This window comes from Dasypus novemcinctus, chromosome 3 (genome assembly GCF_030445035.2).
Source record: "Dasypus novemcinctus isolate mDasNov1 chromosome 3, mDasNov1.1.hap2, whole genome shotgun sequence".
Lineage (NCBI taxonomy): Eukaryota > Metazoa > Chordata > Mammalia > Cingulata > Dasypodidae > Dasypus > Dasypus novemcinctus.
Window position 1 is genome coordinate 165220496 of NC_080675.1, and position 18430 is coordinate 165238925.

General features: G+C 51.1%; 1 protein-coding gene across 1 annotated transcript in view; it reads right to left on the reverse strand.

Moving 5' to 3' along the window:
- Nucleotides 1-1091: 1091 nt before the first annotated feature.
- ST8SIA2 (ST8 alpha-N-acetyl-neuraminide alpha-2,8-sialyltransferase 2) overlaps nt 1092-18430 on the reverse strand; it is a 68571-nt gene continuing 51232 nt past the window's right edge. The window contains exon 6 of the mRNA XM_023591598.3: nt 1092-5594. Within this exon, the coding sequence (XP_023447366.1) occupies nt 5309-5594 (286 nt within the window). The 3' untranslated portion in view covers nt 1092-5308. The remainder of the gene's footprint in view (nt 5595-18430) is intronic.

Below are 18430 nucleotides of genomic sequence, written 5' to 3' on the forward strand. Positions count from 1 at the left end.
GGATGGAAACTAAACTCCTACTCTCATTATACAGCCTAAAGGCCACTGAACCATTGCTTTTTTCTAGACGGTAACCATGGAAACCTCCCATTGTTGTGGATGGCCGGCCACCAGGGCAGAAGCCTCTTTGTTTTCTACATCTGTGAGGATAGTACAGAGGGCTCACCATTCTCCCTTCCCACCCTCGGCATTCCCCAGGACGGGGCTCAGGTAGCCGAGAAGAAGAGCTGCCTCTCCGCTCTCCGGGAGCTCCCTGCTCCTGGTGGATGAGCCCTGGAGAGGGGAAGAGCCCTGGAGAGGGGAAGCAAGAGAGTGGGAAGGAAGATGGGAAGAGGTAACATCCAGTAGGGCTGGTGAGAGACGGGCGGGCCGGGGCAGGCTGTCAGTGTCACCTGGGAAGCTATTAAGGGCATTCACGAGGCAGCGTGCACGTCTGGAGGCCCATCTGACCAGCATCAATAAATGTTCCTGTTCCATTCACTCTGGAAGGGGAGCCTTAATTAGGCATGAAGAGATTTATCAAACAGCAGCCCCTCGGAGCTCTTGGTCTCGCTGCCATCTGGAATGATGGTTTCCTGCAGCAGCAGGAGTGATTTATGAGGTCCTGCAGCTCCACTCCCCAGGCTGGTAAACACCCGGATGGCTTCTGTCCTCCCCACAAAGGGGTGGGATTTTGCCTGCGTTGGTGGACACTCAGGCTGGACTGCACGCAGAGGCGTGCCCCGATGAGTGGGGTTTCCTTGCTCTTGGCCTGCGGTGGAGAGCGGTAGGGAGGGGGTCCTGACTGTGAAGGTGAGGCCAAACCAGTGGCAGGTGGGCCTGGGTTTAGAGTCAGTTGTCAGTTTACAATGACCTAGCTGCGAAGATTGACAGAGAAAGCCTGGGCGGGTGGGAGAGAAGACCTGGTTTCAGGCTCTGCAGATGCCCCCGGTGTGCTGCGTGGCTCCGCTGAATGGCATTTTGCGTCAGTTTTATGACCAAGAAGATGGGGATAATGATTCTTGCTTCTTCCTAACCCATATGATTTTCTGAGGCCCTTGTGAGATGAGGGACACAAATGACTCCCTGAATTATAAAGCCCACCACAGGTGTTCAGAATTTGACTCAACAAACATTTATTGAGCAACTGCTGTGTGCTGTGCACCACGCCTAGCGCTGTGATGGACCCAGATGAATAAAACACAGTCCCTGCCCTCGATGAGCTTATAGCCTAAGAACGGTCAGAGGACGAGTGCACAAACAACTATAATACAAGGCAGAACATGGTAAGTGCTAGGACAAAGGTACAAATAAAGTGCTATGGTGGCTCAGTGGAGGGAGAGGTCCCAGCAGTTGGTGGAGGGCTTCATGAAAGATGGGGTTTCTGAGTGGGCCTTGCAGGAAACAGAAAAGAGCATTCCAGGGCACGGGAAGAGCAGACGAAAGGCACACAGAGGGAAGCACGGGCCACCTTCCAGGAACGACACTTATTCTAGTTTGAATGCGGGGAGGTGTAAAGGAAGAGTGGAACCTTATTGGGTGGTCTCTGATGTCAGGATAAAGACTGCGGGCCAGTGGAACCTGTACAGGCGCGTGAATGGCTGGAGAGAGAAATCACTACGATGCTCAGGACGGACGGGACAATAAATGTCAGCATGCGCGGAGGAAATCTGGGAGAGGAGGCTACTGAAGTGGTCCAAGTGAGAAGGAGAGCAGGTGTGCTTAGTGCTCGTGGGAACGGGTAGCTAGGAAATAGGCGTGAGCAGAGTCAAAGATGACTTTAGGGTCTCGGTACTAGATGGTTGAGAAGGTCATGGGTCTCCTAACGGGAAAAGGGGAGATCACAGGTGAAGGGAAGACGGTGATGATAGACCTGGCTCCAGGTGCCCTGAGTTCAGGGTGCTGTTGGAGCAGGGAGGCGCAATCAGAGCCTGCAGCTGGGAGGGGGCCTGGGCTGACGCGCGTTTTGGAGGACATGGTAGAGGTGGCCACTGGGTCCAAAGGCATGCGGGAGGCGCGGGGACCTGGTCACGGGGCTGTGCAGAGGAGCCTGGGGCAAAGCCTACATCGCGGGGCCAAGAGGAGAGAGGAAAGGATGGTCGGCTCTACTTTGACTCCTTTTTAGCTCAAGGGACGGGTCTCAATAAATAAATGATAAATATACAAATAAATAAATAAACAAACAAAGGACGAAGAGGAGTTGGGCAGCAGGGACAAACCCACGAGCACGTGGTATTCTGGGTGCCAAGGGGGTGTGTGTGTCCAGAGTGCTCACTGTGGAGCCAAGCAACGCGGAGAGCTTCCCGATGACAAGGGGCCTGTCCACTCGGCAGCAGGGAGGTCCGGGGATGCCGGCCCCAGAGCCTGCTAGACGTGGAAGGCTGGGGAGAACGGGCTGCAGCAGCTCAGGGAGTGCCCAGATCTTCCCCGTGCAGTGGTGCAGGGAAGGGAAGGCGAGGGAAGGAAGAGGCTGCAGGGCCCAGGAGGGGGTAGAGGGCCTGCTGGAGGACGGAGGGGATGGAGGCAGCAGAGGAAGTGACCGAGGGTAGGTGGGAAATGTGACTGGCAAGAGGAGGGACGTGGCTGCCTCAGAACTGGGAGGAAATGGGGTGAACAGGGAGGGAAGAGGTTTTGAGGGGACATCTCATTTCAGAAGGTTCAATCTCTTTAGTGAAGTAGGAGGCCGAGGCGGGGGTCAGTTGGGGTCTTCAGAATGGAGAAGGTCTGCAGGGCTTTGGCGTGGCTGATGGTGGAGGGATTGAGCAGCGAGGGTCCAGCCAAGGCTGACTGACCCCCTTCTCATGGGTTGCCTCAACCACTCAGTGACAAGGCAGCAGAATGGAAACAGGTACAGGCTGTGACTCCTGGGCCACCCACAGCTCGCCGATGCCAGAGACCGCAGTGAAAGCCCCCTCACCTTGACTCTGAAGAGGCAGCGAGGACGCACTCTGCCTCCTGAACCGTGTGTGCACAGAAGGACAAGGATGAGGAGTGAGCGAAGGCCAAGGCCCCTGGTGCTCCTGCCGTCCTGCAGCCAAGCGTCTGTCAGCCCAGGACCCTCCGAGTTGAGGAATGGTGCACAGTTGACTTCTCCAGCCCTTCTCCAGATGGGAGCCAAAGCCAGGCTGGCAGGGCTCCTTCCACGTCAACTCCCATCAGTTTCAGGTTCTCCCAGGAGAGATGTGCTGCCTGGCAGATAGCATGAGGGGCCACCTCCAGGACCGGACATCTGGACCCTGTCAGGACTTACCATGGAATGTTCTGGAATCCCAGGCCTCTAATTCTGTGCCTTGGCTAATCCAAAGTGCTGCTGGTAATTTTACCCCTTAGCCAGAGAAATTAAATGTCTTCTAAGGCCTTTGAGATCCTCAAGATGAAAGGCCCTGGAGAAGTGTAAAATATGATACTAATTATTTCCACTTCTCCTGACGAGTCCAAACCACTCAGTTCCCTCAGAGGCTGTTAGGGCTTCTGCCTTTTAAAATATTCATTTTATAATGCAAACCCCAAATCTCCGAGGTCAGAGCAACAACAAGAACAACAGTGAAGAACCCCCAGCGATGTGTCGTCGCAGTCGCTGCCTTGGGCTGGAGCACCGGTGTGTGGGGGTCAATGGTTCTGGGTAGGCGTCCACTGCCTCCGCTTCCCGCCAGCCATTAATTTAGAGCACATGTCCCAACCTAAATTGCCACTGATTAATTATGTCTGGTCACGTATGTTGAGAAGCAAACCTTGATTACTTTTCTTAATTCCCTTCACCTTCAAGATAATGGTTTTTGTTTTTTTTTTAAACTTATCTTTCAAATACGTTTTAAAGCATTGCTGTTTATCAGGCGAAGTAATACATCTAACAAATCAAGCCAGCTAATGCTTCTCTGTGTGACCTGTGATTCCATCCCCCCAAATTATTGGCATGGAGCCCAGATTTCCCTGGGAGATTAGGTCCAGTGTTTGGATACTGCGCTCGGCTTTGGGTTTTGAAAACAAAGTTTTATACAGGAATCTCAATGGGGCCGGGGGAGGGATTTTACAAAATTCTAAAATAATTGCACCTGTGGGGATGGGGGCGGATGAACCCTGGAGCCTCTCCCTGCAGAGTTGAAAACCTCAGCTTCGGAGCTCAGTGCCGGCTCCTGTGACCATCAGATTGGAAAGTGATGAGCAAGTGACACCAACACAGCAGTCTGGCCGCAGAGGCCCTGTGGTGTGCAGGATGCAGAAAGCAAACAAAGAGAATTGCTGCCGAGAAATGGAGCTGGATGCTGAACCTTCTTCCAGGTCTCGCAGTCTGGGGCTTTGAGAGGCACCCAGAGAGGCAATCACGTGTATTTAAAGTGATGACAATCATCTTGACGGTGCCCTTTCAGGCTCTTGCTGAGGCTTCCCTGGTGGCAGAAGGGGCCAGTACAATCCCTCAAGTGACATTTTTACTGGGCAGGAGGGTGGCTAGCCCCTAAGGTGAAATCCCAGAGTCCTCGACTGACACCCGATGCAACCACCCCATCCTGGACACCTTTCTGCTGTCTTCTAAGGTGAGATGATGACCCCCACCAGGGGATCCTGAGTTTTTAAAAACACGATTTGAACACCCCGACACTCTCAGCCTCATCTGCCTGCTTCACCTGAGGTTGCTGCTGGTCCTGGCCAAGCCAGACGGTGGACTGTCCACTGTGTTTTCTCGAGACTTCTCTCCACAGCGGGAGGCCCATCCGGAACATATGGGTCAACCCCGGTCAACCTTGGGCAGTTTAAAGAACTCCATGTTTGTGGAAGCTTGGACGTGGCCCCTGCTTCTTGGTTTTCTTGTGCTGCTTTGCCTGGTGGAACCCTCCGACTGCCCTCTCCTCTGCGAACAGCACCATTTTAGACTGGGTCCAGTTGTCCCCTCTGGGTCTTGGCTCACCCAAAATCTACAAGTCCCAGAAGCTCAGGGCAGCTGACAACAGGTGGCTCTCCCTTCATTTATTAGCCCAAAGAGCCCTCCAACCCAGGAGGCAGCTTGTCATCCAAAGACATGGGACTGGCTTCTTTTCATGTCAGGTCCTTCTGCCCCCAAAGGTGGACCTCATCTCAGTCTGGTTCAGGTGGGGTCTCCACACCTTTTTCCTGTGGCTTATCTGCCTAATGCTAGATGAACACCACACAGTTATAAATATTCAGGTCAATATATATATGCAGGTATAGATATATATATTCTGGTCACTGTTTACACTTTAACAAAGAAAACCACTAGCCTGCTTGTTCTATTGTTTGTGCCACCCCAACTCTCATCTGCCTGTGGTGTAGCTGGCAGGAAACATGAGCCCCTGAGTCCCAGGGGGAACCCACCTTACGTGGCCCCATCGCACTGGCCCACAGTCAGTTTCAAAGCCCCCTGCTCATGCAGGCTCTTGAGAGCCTTGAACTCCAAGGGCATGGTGTGGGGGCTGGCCTGGGAGGTGTAGCCGTACTTGAGGCTGTCGTAATAGTGGTACTTGACGGGATTCTGGTTCTGATCGAGCGGAAAGGGCCAGAAGCCATAGAGGTAGATCTGGTTGCAGAAACGCGTGGCCAGGGTGTACATCAAGAGGCCAGTGGTGGGTCTTTTGATGTGAACTTTGTTGGTCAGCCAGTATCTGGGGGAAAAAAAAAAACAAGACAAAGTGAAAAAGAGAGAGAGAGAAAACATATATCTTTGGGAATTTTCCCTTCCAGGAAGAAGAACATTTTATCTTGTCCAGCAGTGCCTCTTGACCCTCCAGGCGAGACCGACCAAGTTACTGATCCTGGTTTCCCGCTTCTGGCCACAGAAGCCTCACAGTCCCCATCTATTAAACAACTGGCTGGGCGCTTTGGAATGGGATTCTCGAAACAAGCCTGTGAGTAGGTACAGATGTGGAGTTAAATGGCTTGACCAAGGTCAACCAGGGAGAAAAGGGTAGGGCTGTGACTTGAACTCAAGCCTATTGAAATCTAAAACAGTGGTTGTATACTTTGCTGTAACGAGCCAGGTGGTAAATTTCTGACTTTGTGGTCATACAGCTTCTGTGGCAAGTAGTTGACTTTGCCATTGTAACACAAAATTGGGCGCAGACACACGTATGGGTGTGGCTGGCTTTGGCCTACCAGCCATAGTTTGTAACCCTGATAAAGCTCCTGCTCTCGCCCCAGTGCTCGCTGCCTCTCAGGGAGTGACACTGCGCTTCCCTTTGCCTACTGTCATTCCCGATTCCAACAGGGATCTGCTTCCTTGCCTCTGGATTTCCTTCATGTCTCTGCCTGCGGCATTCCCGCCCTCTGACCCGGGATGACCATCTGTGACCAAGTGTGACCTCCCTGGAGAGCTGAGGTCCCTGGATGTGGTCTGCCCCGTGAGGCTGGTTTCTGCCCACACGTGGTCTCCTGGAGACGCGTCACCTCCGTCTCGGGATATCTACCTCTGAAATGGGAGTCCTGGCCTCCTGCCTCAAAGGGTAAGGAGAGGAAGCACTGAGTGGTGGGAAGAGTGGGCTGTTGGACTAGGGGATTCCTGTGTTGAGTCGGGTGCTGTGCTGGGTTCTTTTCTAAGAGGACCTTGGAGTATCTTAATCAAGAACACAGTGAAGAAACCATCCCAGAGGACTTGGGTTTTAGGTACTGTTCTGTCACTAGCTGGGTACCTTTGAGCAAACTACTTCTCCTTGTAGGGCCTAATTTTTCACATTTATGCAGTGAGGGGGCACAGTCCAGATGATCTCCAAGATATCCTGCAAGCTCCAACATTCCAAGACCATCTAGAAGCTTCTGCAGAAGTGCGAAAACATCGATCCTATCTGCCATCCTCCTTGCTTTCCATCACAGTTCTTTTCCTGCCTGGATTTAGCAGTCAGTGTAATGGGTGTTCTAACCTCTTTATTTCTAGTAAAAACTTCCACTTGACCTCTAAAGGCAATGTATATGCCTTGATGGAAAGATGTCATTCCTTCCCACAGATTCCTTACCACTCTTCTCCAGACTTGGCTCTGTCCATGTGATTTTGTTGTCAAACAATCTCAGTGGGCTCCTTCCCACATGCTCCCAGTTACCACTGTAAACAAAAATCACTCCCCATCTGCATGCAGCAAAGGCCAGTGCAGATTCTGATGGGGTGATGTGACATCTGGGGCCTGGAAGTGTATGACTTTATAATCAAACCCACCAGTAAAATCATTAATGCATCATGGAAGTAAAAGTTTGTTAGACCCAGTAGGAACGTATTCCTGAAAGTTGAAACTCTTTTATGTTCTTCACAAAGCTTTTAGCTAAAGGGTGGGGGCTCTCTAGAAGCCCAAGTACTTCTTTCCTTTGGCAAAAGTTTCCTTGAACAAGGGGATCCAGAAACCTTGCAGAGACTCAACCTTGAACCCTGAATCAGCCTCTGAATCAGACATGATTATAGATTCCTAACGACCCACATCATTTCAGTAAATCATTTCACATCTGATAGAATGAAATGTGTTTCCCCCACCAAGCCATCTGCCAGGACTGGGTGATGTGAATCTTCCCGATGACGTCACTGATGGCTGTGGTCACAGATGGCCGGAATCAGTGGGAACACGATTCCCCTGGGCCCTGGGGGAGCCTCCTGGGGGCCTGTCTAGACAACATTGCCTCATTAGCCAGTCAGCTGAGGACCCTTTCCTGCTCGCCTCTTCCTAGCTAATCGTGTCTGGACCAAGAAACTTCCCCTGTGGCTGAATTTCCCAACGGAGAAGCAGGTGGAGGGGTCAAAGTCCCAGAAGGGGCCCAGACGATGCAATTCAAACCCGCAGGAGCAAGCATTGGTGGCCGCACTGCTCACCGTCCTCACTGCCTCCTGGTCCCGTGGAAAGTCCCTCTGGCCGGAGCCCACGCCCGTGACAGTTGTTTCTCCATCTAAGCCCTCTCCCTGCTCTAGGTAAAATCCAAGCTGCAGGTATAACACAAACGCAGCCAGCCCTGGCCTCGGCCCACCCCTCCAGCTTCACCACCTGCTTCCCACCTGCCCCTTCCCAGACTGACAGGCCTGCTGCTCCCTGAGGACAAGGGCCACTTCATGCCGCCAAATCTCAGCCCGGGCTGTCCCCTCGTCCCCCACCCCTGTGACCTGGGCTCCAGTGGAGAATCCTTTACAGTTTTTGTCCTGGTCTCTGGAATGTCCTAAATGCCCCCGCTCTCTGTCCTGGGCTGTGGACTCACATGGCCACTGTGCACACGGGCCTCTTCCCACCTGTCCCTGTCCCCCGTGTCATGGACTCCTGGGGGTCACCTCTTGCGCCCTCTCCATGACACCCATCTAGCACAGGGCCTGTGCGGAGGGGCCGCGAGACCAGCTTGCTGGATAAATGAACATTTTGGGAGGGAGAAGAGAGACCTGTGTTTGGGCACTGATGGCGGAGACGTGGGTTACCTATTTATTTATTTTTCCTCTTATGTTTGTGATTCCATGGGACCAGGACAGACTTTCTAGGGATTAGGTGGGGGTCTGGGTGGGGGTCGCGCTGGGCTCCAAGAGGAAGTCCTGGGAGGGTGGCATTTTCCTCGGAGGCCCTGGTGTGGTCTGGGCCAGACCTGAGGCTCTGCCAGGGCCTGGGGCTGGCTCCGGGCGAGGCTTGGGGCTGAGGCTGTGGCCCTCTAGATAAAGAGCCCTGCCTTGGGCCACCTCAGCCCTCTAAGGGCTCCTCGGGGCTAAGGTGAGTTTGGCGGGCTTCTTGGGGGCCAAGGCAGGGACAGTGCCAGAAGAAAAATCCTAGCTCAGCCACAACGGGCACTCCGCCCCTCCTGCATTTGCACATCGGCAAGTGCTCATCTGCCTTGGCTTGATCGCCTCCACTAACGGGAGCGCACCTCCCGACCTTGGCGACTCCACTGCCTCTTTTGCCTGAACCCAGTGGCTCTCAGCCCTGCCTGGCTGCACAGTGGAAAGACCCGGGGAGCTTTGAAAGGACGCAGGCCTGGGCCCCACCCCCAGTAATTCGAATGTGCAGCCCAGGCTAAGAATCCCCGCTGTAACGCTGGTAGGGGTTCTGCCCAAAGGACCCCAAAGTGAGACATATTTAGAGAACAAGAGTAAGAATAATGAATAGTCGTGGAGTTTTAAAAACGATTGGGCCAGGAGAACTCACAACTGGCAGGGGCTGCAATGGAGCGAGCTGAGCGCTGGAACACTTGTCAGGAAAACCAACACTTGGCCTCAGTGTTGCCAACGCAATAGGGAGGGGTGGGGACTGTGTCAGCTGAAGAGGCAGCCAGTTTTATTGTTGTCATGTGGGGAAACCAGGCCAGTGGTGCCAGATTTTCCCAATTTTTTAGAGTATCAGAAATCTGGAATTTTAAAAGGCAAATTCTCCACCTTTTTGAATATTAGGAACTAATTTTTTAAAAATACAGCGTGAGGCCCTATTGGGCAAGTCAAAGAGACCGTTCTCGGGGAGATCCACAGGGCTCCTGGATTAAACTGGTCTTCCTCTCAGAGGAAAGCACGGAGGCCAGGGTGGCCCCCAAGACACCCAGCTACTTAGATAGAACTTGGACAAAAGGCAGGCCTCCCCACCCCTAGTTCTCGGACATTTTCCACCCCATCACGAGTCAGGGAGGCTCCCGGAGTGCGCTGGCTGCCGCTGGGGCCGACCCTACCTGGAAACACACTCTAGGGCCCCCGAGGTACCCCCACCTTCGAGCATCTGACTGACACTCACTCCCGGGGTGAATCTGAGGTCTGACACGGGCCAGTTGCCGTATTAGGGATTTGTGGTTTGTTTGTTTTCTGGGAGTCAGGTAGTAAGGTCTTAGCGAGGCAAGGCTGTCAGACACGAATGTCTTTTCAGACCCTCAACGCTATGCCCAGAAAGGGGGAGAGAATTTAATCAGTGGTGAAACGTATGCCTGAAGGTCATAGTTGTGTGTCTGAAGGTCACATGCTGTCGCTCCCCACCCAGCCTTCCCATATGCCTTTCCCAGCCCGTCTTTTTTGGCAAACTCTCTCCTGTCTCCCCAGAACTGAGGACAAGCATCACGTCTCCTGGGATCGTCCCTTGGCCCCGTCCTTCTCTGCAGCTGACTGAGGCAATGACCTCTACCTACTGTCAAGCATTGTTGCTGCTTCTCTTAGGTGTCTTGGTGTGGGCTGGTGATTCGTCACTGCCTGGCTTGCTCTCCCACACCTGCACTGTGATCGCCCCAGGAGCAGGGGCCAGCCTTCCTCTCCGTCGTAAGGGGATTCACAGGTACCTGGCCCCCCACTGGGGCTTCCCGATGTTTCCCAGCCTCCCGTGCCATTAGGTTGAGGTCATGCAGCCAGCGCATGTCACTTTCTGGGGCAACGTTCCTCAAACGTGAGTTCTCCCCTTTCTCTTCCTCTGCTTTGGAGAACGTCGAAGCCTCATATTAAGATGGTGTCATTGTAAGGTGGCGGAATCCTGGGTCCCTGAATCACTGCTTGGAGGAGAGCCCCTGCCAAGGCACATCACGCTTGGCAAGACGGAGAGGTACATTTCTGTTGGTGCTAAGCCACTGTGTGCCCGAGGTTTGTTATCGTAACCCAGTCTAGAACAGATTGTCCTGACTTACGTTGTGCTCATTGGATGTTTCATTCATGGAATTGCAAAACAGAAAGAAACAGGAAAGAAGAAAGGGGGTGGCTAGCAACGCCAGCACCTTTATAACTGGCCAGTTAGCACAGGAGTAGAAGCGCCAGACCCATCAGATCTGGTGCCAGGCTTTTCACCCGGAATCACTACCGGGAAAGGTGTCAATGCAGTCGAGGCTCTGAAACGAACGCGCACTCAGCGTCATGGAGGGGCCCACTTATGTCCAAATCTGCCTCAGCGGGTAAACAAGAACTCCTGAGCGGTGTCTGAGAAGGACACGGGGGCGCCATTTAATGAGCAGCTTGTAATAGAAGCTGACTGAGTTATGCTGGAACAAATCACTCTCGATTTCCTTTCTATCTTCTCAGTCGCTCTGGCCAATTTAGAGACTGTGCGAGGTCGACTTGTAGACTCTTTCCTTAGGATAACAGCTGGGTGTTAAAACACAAACTAATTAATTTTGCCTTCCCCAATGAGGTTAGCTGGTGCATCCGGGATGTTGTAGTGACAATGCACCTTTAATATCCCAGTCCTGAGATTTTAATTAGAAGGCAGTAATTATTTTTCAAATTGGCTACCCCAATTGCCATGACGATTAAGCAGTGTATGTCATGAGCACAGACAGCAATAAATGAGCATTGCCAAAACCCTTTCTAAAGCACATTTGTCCCTTTTGCTGGATTCCTGGCTCTGTACGTGGCATGGATCTTGGCTGCCACTGTTGGAAAAGGGGACAAAAAGGGCTTTCTCCAAGAAGCAAAAATCACTTTGTGGGTTATAGCTCATCATGTCCTTAAGGAACAGAAACCTTAAAAGTGGTTGTCAAGAGCGACTTGGTGAGGCTTTGTGTGAGATCATTAGCAGAGCAGGGACCAGAACTCTCAGACTCTTGGCTCCTGGCACCGGCCGCGGCAGCCTTGCCCTTTTTGTCCCTTCCCTGGGAGTACCGTTTAGGGCTCTGGTGCCCTGGGGGATATCTCAGAATGAGGTTGCCCGGCTTTGTGGAAATGGAGATTTGGGATCTTTGTCTCCGAATGTGGGGCTGGATTTGCACAGCTGGCCAAGCCATGGTGGTGCTCAAGGCCCATTCTGGGTCCAGGGGCCTCCATGCCCGCCCAGGCCCATCCGCTCACTCAAGCCAGGCTAACCTCACATCGGACCATGCCGCCCCCAGCTCCGCAATGACTCATGGCCAGAGTGTGCGGCATAACATGCGGCATAACATGCAATTGCGGTGGCAGACTTGGCCCAATGGTTAGGGCATCCGTCTACCACATGGGAGGTCCACGGTTTAAACCCCGAGCCTCCTTGACCCGTGTGGAGCTGGCCCATGTGCAGTGCTGCTGTGCGCAAGGAGTGCCGTGCCATGCAGGGGTGTCCCCCACGTAGGGGAGCCCCATGCACAAGGAGTGTGCCCCGTAAGGAGAGCCGCCCAGCACGAAAGAAAGTGCAGCCTGCCCAGGAATGGCGCCACCCACACGGAGAGCTGACACAAGATGATGCAACAAAAAGAAACATAGATTGCTGTGCTGCTGACAACAACAGAAGCGGACAAAGAAGATGCAGCAAATAGACACAGAGAATAGACAACCAGGCAGGGCGGGGGGAATAAATAAGTAAATAAATCTTTAAACAAACAAACAAACAAAAAACAAACATGCAATTGCTCAGCCAGGCTTGGGAAGTGTCTATGACCCAGGCCTGCAGGCCACACTGCCAGTGGGCACTGCTTTCATTTCTTCTAGGACACCACCACCTCCCATAGACTCCCAGCTTCCAGCCTCTTCCTATGGTCTCAGCTTCAAGGTCACTTCCTGCAGGGAGCCTTCCCAGACCTCCCTGGATGGTTTTGTTGTTCTCTCCCTAACTGGTACTTATCATGTGACACCTACTGATCTGTTTACTCATCTTTCTCCTCCCCTACACTTTTGAATTCTGTGAGCAAGTGGACCAACTTCCTGCTTCTCCACCGCAGTATCTTCCCGGAGCCTCACATAGTGCGTGACACACAGTGGGTGCTGCACAAATCTCTACTTAAGGATGCAATGAATGAAAACTAGTGGGCAGAGGCCACTAGACAGAAGAGATCAAGGACCCCAGCGTCATTCTAAACGTTTTTAAGGCAACCACCAGGTCCACAAATCTAAAAGGCAGGTTAAGAACATGCTAGAAAGGAAGGAGCCAAAAGAAAGGATGACATTATGTGATGCTGCTACCTGAGGGGCTTCTGCTACGAGTTCTCTCCTGAGAATGTGGCTCATGTACAGGTCTCGCCTCTGTGCCTGGAAACCCAGCAAGATCATTTCTTTGGGGGCTGAAAAGTTGTGGCTGGATTCTGGAATTTAAATTGATGCTACTGCAAACAGGATTAAAAAAAAAAAATCCAACCTTAATCGAAACCGTAATTAAAGGAATCGAGTTTCAAGCAATAATAAGATGCCATTTTTCACTGGATCAGTAAAGATAAAAAATGTTGACAACCTACCATGCCGGTGAGGTTATGGGAAAACAAACACTTTTAACTTTGTAGGTGGGAGTGTAAATTGGTACCTGTGTCCAGGGCAGGCAATTTGGCAATGTCTCTAAAAATTAACAATGCATGTATCTGCCTCCCATTTTAGCAACTCTGCTTCTAACAAGCAAGCCTCTGGATGCACATATACTCACAGAGATCAGGGCAAGGCTGGATCGCTGCTGCTTCAGCTACATTAGCAAAAGCCTAGAAACAATCTCAATGCCTGTGAATGGCTACTGATTATATAAATTATAATACATACTGACAGTGGATCTCTAAAGGCAGCTGAGAAGGAGAATGAGGCAATATGTGGTGATCAATATGGAATAATTTCCAGAGTTTAACAAGGTGTGGTACTTAAACAGACTCCCTTAGGTGTAAAAAGAGATATTTCTGGAAGGATACATACACAGAAAACCAGTTTAACAGGCTGCCTCTGTGGAAGAGGCTTGGGGTGTGGGTTGGAGACTTACTTTTCTTATTAAATCCTTTTATACTATTTGGCTATTTCCTTTGGCTATGTGCATTGCTATTAAAAAAAAAAAAAGGAATGAGAAAGACAATTCACTAAAAACCAACCCATGCCAGTAGCTCTCTGTGCTTTAATTCCTCGGACCTCCTGCCTTTTCTTTGCCATGTGACATATGTCTACAAGAGACTTCTGGAAAGGCAAGTCCTGTTTGCAGCACTCTTTCCTCTGGAGGAGACAGAGATGCAGAGAGAGGAAGCTGCTGGCCTGGGCACCCACCTCCTGTCCTGCAAGGGGCGTGTCTGAGAGGGGGTTCATCCTGCCCTCCCGGGTCTCTCTATATTCCTTGCATCTTGCTTGCTCTTTCACCCCTGGCCTTGCCGCCTGGCCCCTGGGTTTCTGGTCACCGCTGACCGGCCACAGGGCCTGCTTTGACATCCCGGCCGGGACACGAGCTAGATCCATGCCATCCATCCTAAGGATGAGGCATCACCCTCCTGGGCGCCTAATTCAGCACCAACACGCAGGCCTCCTTCGCGCCGGCCCTGCGGGCAGCTGAACAGGCCAGCCGCCGCCTTCTTGCCCAAGGGGCCGCCTTCTGTGCGGGTCACAGCCTCCCCCATTGTTGTAATTGAATTAGAGCCATTCACCACCAGCTGCCCACCAGTTTCCCGCTTCCCGTGGCCATCCTCAATGGCCTCAGCGTCTCTCGTCCCCTCCCTTCCCGGGCACCACGCCACGTTGCAGGCAGAGCCAGAAGCCCCTGGAAGCCTGGATGTGTGCTCAAGCTGGAGCAGGGGGCTGGAGCCCACCTTGTTGGCACCAGAGGCTGGGTGCCAGGGGCCATCTGCTCAGTCTCTGCATCATGCTCCCCTTCTGAGCCCTGCAGGGCCAGGCCATACCCACGGCCTTGAAGGGACAGCAATCTTGAGAGGACACAGAGCCAGAGAGACTCTCAGCACAGATGTGTGGACGGGGAGGCCATCTAATCCCACTCTGTCTGGAGGACATGGATTTCCCTCTCCATTTCCCCAGGAAAAAGCATCACTGCTGCCTGTATATCTCCAAGGATGCTCAGCTCACTACCTGTTCCAAGCTCATTTTGGGGGTCTTTACTTGTTGGATGTTCTTCTCAGTGTCCAGACGAAATCTGCCTCCTAGAAGTCCTCTCGCAGCCCTAGTTCTATACCTAGCTCTATACCCTAGTTCTATGGCTCACAGGCCAAACCTAGGAGTCCCCGTAAGAGCAGAGGCCTTGCTTTTTGATCTGTACTCCCCCAGAGCAGACCTGGAGCCAAGCAGGTGCCCAAAAAGCATTTGCTGCAGGACGAAGAGTATTCTCATGTTCCTTGATGCCTTCTTTTCTACCCAAACCCTTTAATTTCTGAATATCTCTGTCCTGTGGTCCCTCTTCAGGATGGCACCCCAAACCAAATGGTTCTCCAAGTGGGATGTGAACATGCAGAGAAACAGGACCACGGCTGTCCTCCCTGACTTTAGACCAAGTTACACGTCCACTGCTTTAACCGCGGATGGCTTGATGCTTGCGAGCGACCTCACCCCTGCTACGACTGGCACTGTGTGTCCCTCTGGACTTGCCCACCTGTTTTGTGCCTAAGTACAGAATCCTGCAGTTGCTTGCATCACATGTTCTCCTCTGAGATTGGCTCAAGAGACCATTTGGATTCACCTCTGTGGCCCCAAATATTCAGTATCCCCCAAAAGTCATGCCACTGGTGAATTTGCTATTACAGACCACTCATGCCCTCATTTAGATCGTTGATAAAAATGACAAGGTCTGAACCTGGTGGCAGGCTCAGAAATCTCCTCATGATTAAGAGTAATCAAATTATTTAGTAGCCTTTAAATGTCGGTGGTCAATCAGAAGGGATCTACCCATTAAAGATATGGAAGTGGGGGAGATGGGAAGAGACCTTTGAAGGCTTTCCTTATGGGTTCTAATTCCAGCTTCCTCCTCCTCCCCACCTGTGTGACTTTGGGCAATTTACTTAACATTTCTGGAGTCACTAGGGGATGAAAACAGTAGCTATCTATAATGTTGTTCTGCGAAGAAAGTTAATATTCATTCCCTTTCATTCTCCAAATTAGTAATCAGGTCACGTTTCTCCCTGCTGCCCAAGAAATGCTTTGTCAAAGGAACTAAATTAAGTCCAGGTATGAAATGACTGCACTGTTTTCTAGGTCTACCTGTCTACTACTCTCCTCAGAGATGGAAACCAGAACAATGTGCCTGGTAATTTTTCGGTGAGCACATCCTGTTCTTCATGTTTACCTCTCCATCTTTCAGTGTTCATGGAGAACATTGGGCTGATACTTTTTGAGGTTCTGGCGTGGAGTTGACCTCAAGCTCATTGGTGTCCATCTTTCTCCCAGGCTTAGAAAATTGGAGTAGAGCTTGCCTATCCCAGATTGCCAGTTTCTAATTCTGCATTATTTGACGAAGATCATGATCAGCTCCTGGATGATCTTTCTCCTGGAATATTAATTGGTCCTGATTTTCTTGAAAGCAGTGGTTCTCAAACTTAGACATGTGTAAAATTACCTGGAGGACCAGTTAAAAGACAGATTGCTGGACCCCACTCAAAGAGTTTCTGATGTAGTAGGGCTAGTGGGGCCTGAGAATTTGCATTTCTAACAAGTGCTCAGGTGATGCTGCTGCTGCTCTGGGGACCCCTTTGAGAACCACTGGTTTAGAGCAACAAAGGGAGACTTCAAGGAAAGATGCTGAAGGCCTCACTACCCTTTGCAGGTAAATGACAGGGTACTTCTACTGAGAAGGGAGATGTAGAGCAGAAGTTGAAGGGTCCATTTGCCCTCTCTCCTTGGGAGCCTTGACACCATCCGCCTCTGTCTTTTGGATTCTTTTTCTTTGAAACATAACTTTCAAAGCCTGTTTTGTTGTTCTCAATTCTCTCAGAAGCTCAAACTCATCCTGGCTTTTGCCTTCCTGATGTTATTCTTCTGGGGTCCCTGACTATTTCCTGGTTACAGGGACTGGAGGGGAGCAGGTGGCCATCAGGAGCAAGGCAGGAGTCCCAGATCTATCCCTTCCCAGATTTGGCTCAAATTACTCAGTGCCGGAGGCCAATCTTCTCATCTGTAAAAATGAGGATAATGGTCGTCGTTCTCTCTTTGCATAAGCTAAGTCTTAGCATGCTGTCTGACACATATGCATTAGCTACAGTTATATATGTGTCCCTTGTCTAGTTTCCTATGTGTCCTTCTGAAATCTGAGCTTCCTGGAGAGCCCCCAGCAGTCATCTGGCACTCTCTGGGTGTTAGGCCCTGGGCAAAGGACAAGGAAGCCACATGAAGTAAAGTGGTCATCATCCCTGCCTCCTGGCATTTATGGCTTAATGATTGGTAATAAGGAGTGGCCCAAAAATAATCACGAATGTGGACAAGGTTATTGTTTACTTGGAAGACCTGGCTCCCACTTAGATCTCTTGACCTGAAGCCTGGCTTCTACCATGAGCCAGGTTTTAGAGCTAGATGGGGCTTAGCATAACTAGCACCTAGCTCCAGGTAAAGACTAGAGCAATCATTTCATTTGGTCTTCATGGCAACCCTCCTTGCTATTACTCAGGCATCTCACAGTTCTTGTGAATCAAGTGGATGGCTTGGTGACACTGAGTGAGCCCTGGGAGCAACCCAACTTGCATATGGACACGTCTGCTGTGTTACAAGCCGGCAGCATTCAGAATGTGTGACTAAGGATATCTGATTTTCTCCTGGAAATTGGCTTGCGTGTGAAGGGGCAGCCAAGCGAGTCTGAGAGTTCTAAGGCAAAGGTCAAGAGACAACTGGCACTGAGAGTCTCAAAGGGGGTTTCAACATGACTGTGCCATGCTCCAGGTGCGGATGGGTGTTTGGTGGGACTCTCTAGTGTTCTGCCCTTTCAGCTTGTTCCATCTGGTGAGAAAGCTGCCTGGCGCTCTGCACAACTGCAGGCTGTGTGTGGAGTCTTGGTATGTAGCTACCTGGCTTTGGGCTACTAACACCACTTCTCCAGGTTGATGGCCCCCAACCCTCTGAGCTCACTGGGTCCCAGACTCCAAACTGGATGGGTGCAAATTTCTGCTGCATCTGATGCATTGGTGTCAGATAATGTGGTTCAGTTCCTGGTTCTGCAGCTTAGTGGCTGGGGGACCTTTGAACTAATCAGTGACCTTCTTGGAGAATCAAGTTCCTCATTTGCAATATGAAGATATCATGATACTTCAAAAGTTTACTTCCTCCCCACCGTCCCATAAATAGAGGGGTTATTGGGCAATAGATCTTAAAAAATGAAATGATGATTCTGCAAACTATGGTCCATTATTTGAACTTATAGGTGAAGAACTCATGATAGGCTAATTTGATTTAATCCATTGCTCTGTTAGAGAGTTTTTTATCCAACTGAGTCTAAAAGTATTTTCTTTCTTGTGGCTTTACCCTTTTGTCCTAGTTCTACCTCTTGACTCCACAGACAAGTCTAATCTCTTCCAGGTGCTAGCTCTTCAGGTGGTTGATGGCAGCTGCCACAAATACAATGACTATGATTTATTACCCAGGTTCCCCAGGGTAGAGATGGAGAAAGCAGGGCTCAGGGAAGCTCAAGGTGACCAGGTGACCAAGCAAATAACGGAGGGACTTGAATCTAGATCTCCTATGTCCAAAGTCCATCTTTCGGATATTAGGCCATATTGCCTCTTGCCACGTTCCTCCTCAGTCTTCTCTACCAGCCTCTTGTCTTCTTCTCATGTGTGTTGGTCATGCATCCTTTGCCAGCCCATTTATCCTCTTGTAGTGGGCACTAGTGTTGGGATTGAATCATGTGCCCCACCACAAAAGACATGTTCAAGTCTTAATCTGCATTCCTGTGAGTATGAATCCATTTGT